General features: G+C 60.8%; 2 protein-coding genes across 4 annotated transcripts in view; one reads left to right on the top strand and one right to left on the bottom strand.

Moving 5' to 3' along the window:
- SLC35A2 (solute carrier family 35 member A2) overlaps positions 1–2,767 on the top strand; it is an 8,948-nt gene extending 6,181 nt beyond the window's left edge. Inside the window, exons 4-5 of one of the 2 annotated variants that reach the window (XM_021678858.1) lie at positions 367–1,097; positions 2,454–2,767. In XM_021678858.1, coding sequence (XP_021534533.1) covers positions 367–1,097; positions 2,454–2,481 — 759 coding nt within the window. In that variant the 3' untranslated portion in view covers positions 2,482–2,767. Of the gene's footprint in view, positions 1–366; positions 1,117–2,453 lie in introns of those variants that run through there. The other variant, XM_044911676.1, reaches the window with a different exon arrangement.
- Positions 2,768–2,826: 59 nt separating this feature from the next.
- Positions 2,827–3,742, bottom strand: part of PQBP1 (polyglutamine binding protein 1) — a 4,029-nt gene continuing 3,113 nt past the window's right edge. Inside the window, exons 5-7 of one of the 2 annotated variants that reach the window (XM_044911556.1) lie at positions 3,538–3,742; positions 3,248–3,311; positions 2,827–3,052 (exon numbers count right to left, since the gene is read on the bottom strand). The exon at positions 3,538–3,742 is cut by the window's right edge and continues 65 nt beyond it. In XM_044911556.1, coding sequence (XP_044767491.1) covers positions 2,896–3,052; positions 3,248–3,311; positions 3,538–3,742 — 426 coding nt within the window. In that variant the 3' untranslated portion in view covers positions 2,827–2,895. The remainder of the gene's footprint in view (positions 3,053–3,247; positions 3,312–3,537) is intronic. The other variant, XM_044911557.1, reaches the window with a different exon arrangement.

Genomic DNA, 3,742 nt, shown 5'->3' on the forward strand with positions numbered 1-3,742 from the left:
CCCCCCCCCCCCGCCCTCGTCAGAGAGCCTGTCACTCGTTCACTCACCTGCTGCATGAGCTGGTTCACAGACAACAGCTATATTTACAGATGGTGATGTCTGGGCCGAGACGGGGCAGGTGCTTTGTTCCTCATCACACAGCCGGAAAATGGGGTTGGGACGCGGGCTTGGGTGTGGCCCGGGACTTCCTTGCGGAGCTGTGGACTTTCTGGGAGGCACCGCAGGGCTGTTTGGCGGCCTGCCAGTCAGTGGCCAAGGGCTGGGTAGCTTTATGGTCACCTGCCCCGCCCTGTCCTTCCAACCGGGCGCATGGGGGAGGGCGGCGGGGAACAGCCCTTAGTGCCTCCCGCCTGCATGCGCACGCAGGTGACGTACCAGCTGAAGATCCTGACCACGGCGCTGTTCTCCGTGCTCATGCTGAACCGCAGCCTCTCCCGGCTGCAGTGGGCCTCCCTGCTGCTCCTCTTCACGGGCGTCGCCATCGTCCAGGCACAGCAAGCTGGCGGTGGGGGCCCTCGGCCACTGGATCAGAACCCCGGGGCAGGCCTAGCGGCCGTCGTGGCCTCATGTCTGTCCTCGGGCTTCGCGGGCGTCTACTTCGAGAAGATCCTCAAGGGCAGCTCAGGCTCTGTGTGGCTGCGCAACCTGCAGCTGGGCCTCTTCGGCACGGCGCTGGGCCTGGTGGGGCTCTGGTGGGCCGAGGGCACCGCTGTGGCCCGCCGCGGCTTCTTTTTCGGGTACACGCCAGCCGTCTGGGGCGTGGTGCTCAACCAGGCCTTTGGCGGGCTGCTGGTGGCTGTTGTCGTTAAGTACGCCGACAACATCCTCAAGGGCTTCGCCACCTCCCTGTCCATCGTGCTGTCCACTGTTGCCTCCGTCCGCCTCTTCGGCTTCCACGTGGACCCGTTGTTCGCCCTGGGTGCTGGGCTGGTCATCGGTGCCGTCTACCTCTACAGTCTGCCCCGAGGTGCCGCCAAAGCCCCTGCCTCCGCCTCCGCCTCGGGGCCCTGCCCTCACCAGCAGCCGCCGGGGCAGCCGCCGCCCCCGAAGCTGTCTTCCCATCGCGGAGACCTCAGCACGGAGCCCTTTCTGCCCAAGTCAGTGCTGGTGAAGTGAGGGCTGGTGGGGGGGGGAGCAACAGGGAGGGGGCTGGGTGGAGGGTGTTGGGCATCTGCAGGGACCTAAGCTGCCACTGCCTGGCTCCTCTGGGATTGGAAGAGTGTTTTCTCCCAGGTCGCAGAGACTTCTGGAGGGGCGTCACCGGAACCCCTCCTGGCAGACTGAGCCCCCCTCCCCTGGAGGGGGCTTTGAGAGCTGCCTCCTCTGCCGCAGTCAACCCCTCTGGGGGCTGGGCTGGCGGTATTGTCATTCAAGGCCTTTCTTTGCCTGCCTGCCTGCCCTCAGCTGGAGGTGTCCTGTCTTCCATGCCTGGGAGAGCCCCTCCCAGCAGTCCCTCCACCTTTGTAAGGACAAATTGGACAAAAATCCTACAGCTCTTTTAGTGACGGACGCCTGTGGGGTTCAGCTTCCTGTAGCTTGAGGCCTTCTGGCCTCCCTCACAACCACAATGGATCGCATTAGCAGCTCCGGTCTTTTTGTGTGTGTGGCCTTGGGGCAGCTTCCCTGACAGGAGACCCTTGGAAATGGGCCTCTTGTGGGCACCCCCCAGGAGAGAGGCAGGGGCGGGAGCTGGGATGTGCATCAGCCCATTCCAGGGGAGGGTGCGGTAGGGGCCATCTGTTTTTTAGTGGTTTGGGAATTTGTGGTATAATCAGATAATTAATGATCTGGGGTGCCGGGGGGGGGGGGGCAGGTGGGAGAGGTCCTTGAGTGGCTTGAATCTCAATGAATCTAAGACACTGTCAGATGCTGGATGCAGGGTTCTTTTCCGAGACATCCCGAGAGGGAAGATAAAGCTGCCAACCACTCTTGATCACGCACTGGCTGGATGAGGCACCCTTACTCTGTGATAGGGTGAGGGTGTCTTAAAATCGCTGAAATGTGGAACCTGCCCCCTGCACTCCCCAAAGCTTATTAACCCCTTAACTGTCTCCCAGAATGTGTGTGTGTGCATGCGCGCGTGTGCATGCGTGCATTTGTGAGTGCGCACACGCACGCGCGGGAGATGCCTGGGCTGTCTTTGCTCTATGTAAATAGGGTCGTTGGATCTTTATTTTTGATTAAGTTGTTCTGATTTTTTTGGTTTGTTTTCTAAGGAACTGTAATGAACAAATGTCAGGAGACCCAATGCCAAATAAAGATGTTGTATTTATTTAGTCCACGTGTAGCTTTCTGACCCAGGGGACTCACTGTCTGCGTGGGCTCTGTTACTAACCCCAGGACTACCAGCCTCACAACTGCCGCCCTCGCTTGCTCAGGACGCCCGCCTGCCAGCCCCCCCCCCCCCTCCCCAGCTGTCTGTGTTTCTCTCTTCCTCCCCATTCCTACCACAGGTTGCTCACCAAGGTGAAGGGTTCGTAGCTGCTGGGATTGAAGACGCTGGCCTGGCCTCCTTCTCCCCTCTTGCCCTGGCCCAACCAGGACCAAACTCTGATCAGTATTAGGGGTGGGGGGAGGTAGACACTGAACCCCCAACCTGGCCCCCCCACCCCCCCACCCTGCTCCCACGCAGGGGGGACACAACCAAACTCTGGTAATGAGGGCATGGACAGGACCCATCTCGGCCTCCAGCCCGCGTCACCCCCATATCCTTGCCACTCCCATACTTTCTTAGGTGAGTTTTTGCCAATAAAATGTGTTTCGTATCTTGCCGGCTTGGGTTGGGAAGCCTCAAAAGCGCATGGGAAAGAAGCACTCAGGCCTCATGGGCACGATCCATCAAAAAGCTTTTATTAAAAACCCCCGGGGGCGGTGGGGGTGGCATGGCGGGGAGGCTCAGTCTTGTTGCTTGGTTCGTGAGGCCTCAGCGTTGGCCCGGAGCACAGCCCCCGGGGACGGGTAGGGGCGCTGCTGGAAGAGGGGCCCCGCTGCTGTCGTGTCTGCACCCGTCTTGGCCTCATTCCGCTTGGGGAGTCCTGTTGACCATGTGCCCCTGGGGGTGAGACGGAGGTTAGGAAATAGGGGTCAGGGCTTGAGAATATGGGATGTGGTAGGCACTCCCCTCTCTCCCCCCTCCCCTCTACTACAACAACTGACACATGGGGGAAGGAAATAGGAGGAAAGGAATGGTCACCGGCGCAAGGGAGTCACGAGCAAAGAGAAGGGCTTGTGAGGGGTTCTCATTTACCGAGGTGCATCTGAGTATGAGCTGGGGTCCATGGGGTCTAACTCTTCATCCTTCCGGCTTGCCACTGAGGAAGGAGGTGGCAGAGTGAGGTTTTCGGTAGAGGCACGAGGAGCCCCGATCACCAAACTCCCCCATCCCAGGAAGAAATGGAGCACATGTCTGTGTGGCCCGCGGCACCGTGCCCCAGGCCGCGGATTCAGGCCATCACGGGAGCAAAGTGAGGGTCTCCCCCACATGGCACGCCCATGGCGCCTCACCTGCCTCAGTCCTGGCCCTGCTGCCCAGCTTACCCTTCTTGCTCTTGGGGTAGGGGGCCAGCTCTTCCCGGCGGTGATGGCGCCGCTCCTTGCTCTCTTCCCGGTCTGACTTGTCGTACCCCCGGTCCCGGTCCCGATCCCTGTCCCGCTCTCTCTCTCTGTCCACTTTGTCATAACCACGCTCTCGGTCTCGGTCCGACTTCTCGTGGCCCCGGTCCGACTTCTCGTGGCCCCGGTC

Source organism: Neomonachus schauinslandi, chromosome X, assembly GCF_002201575.2.
Source record: "Neomonachus schauinslandi chromosome X, ASM220157v2, whole genome shotgun sequence".
Taxonomy (NCBI): domain Eukaryota; kingdom Metazoa; phylum Chordata; class Mammalia; order Carnivora; family Phocidae; genus Neomonachus; species Neomonachus schauinslandi.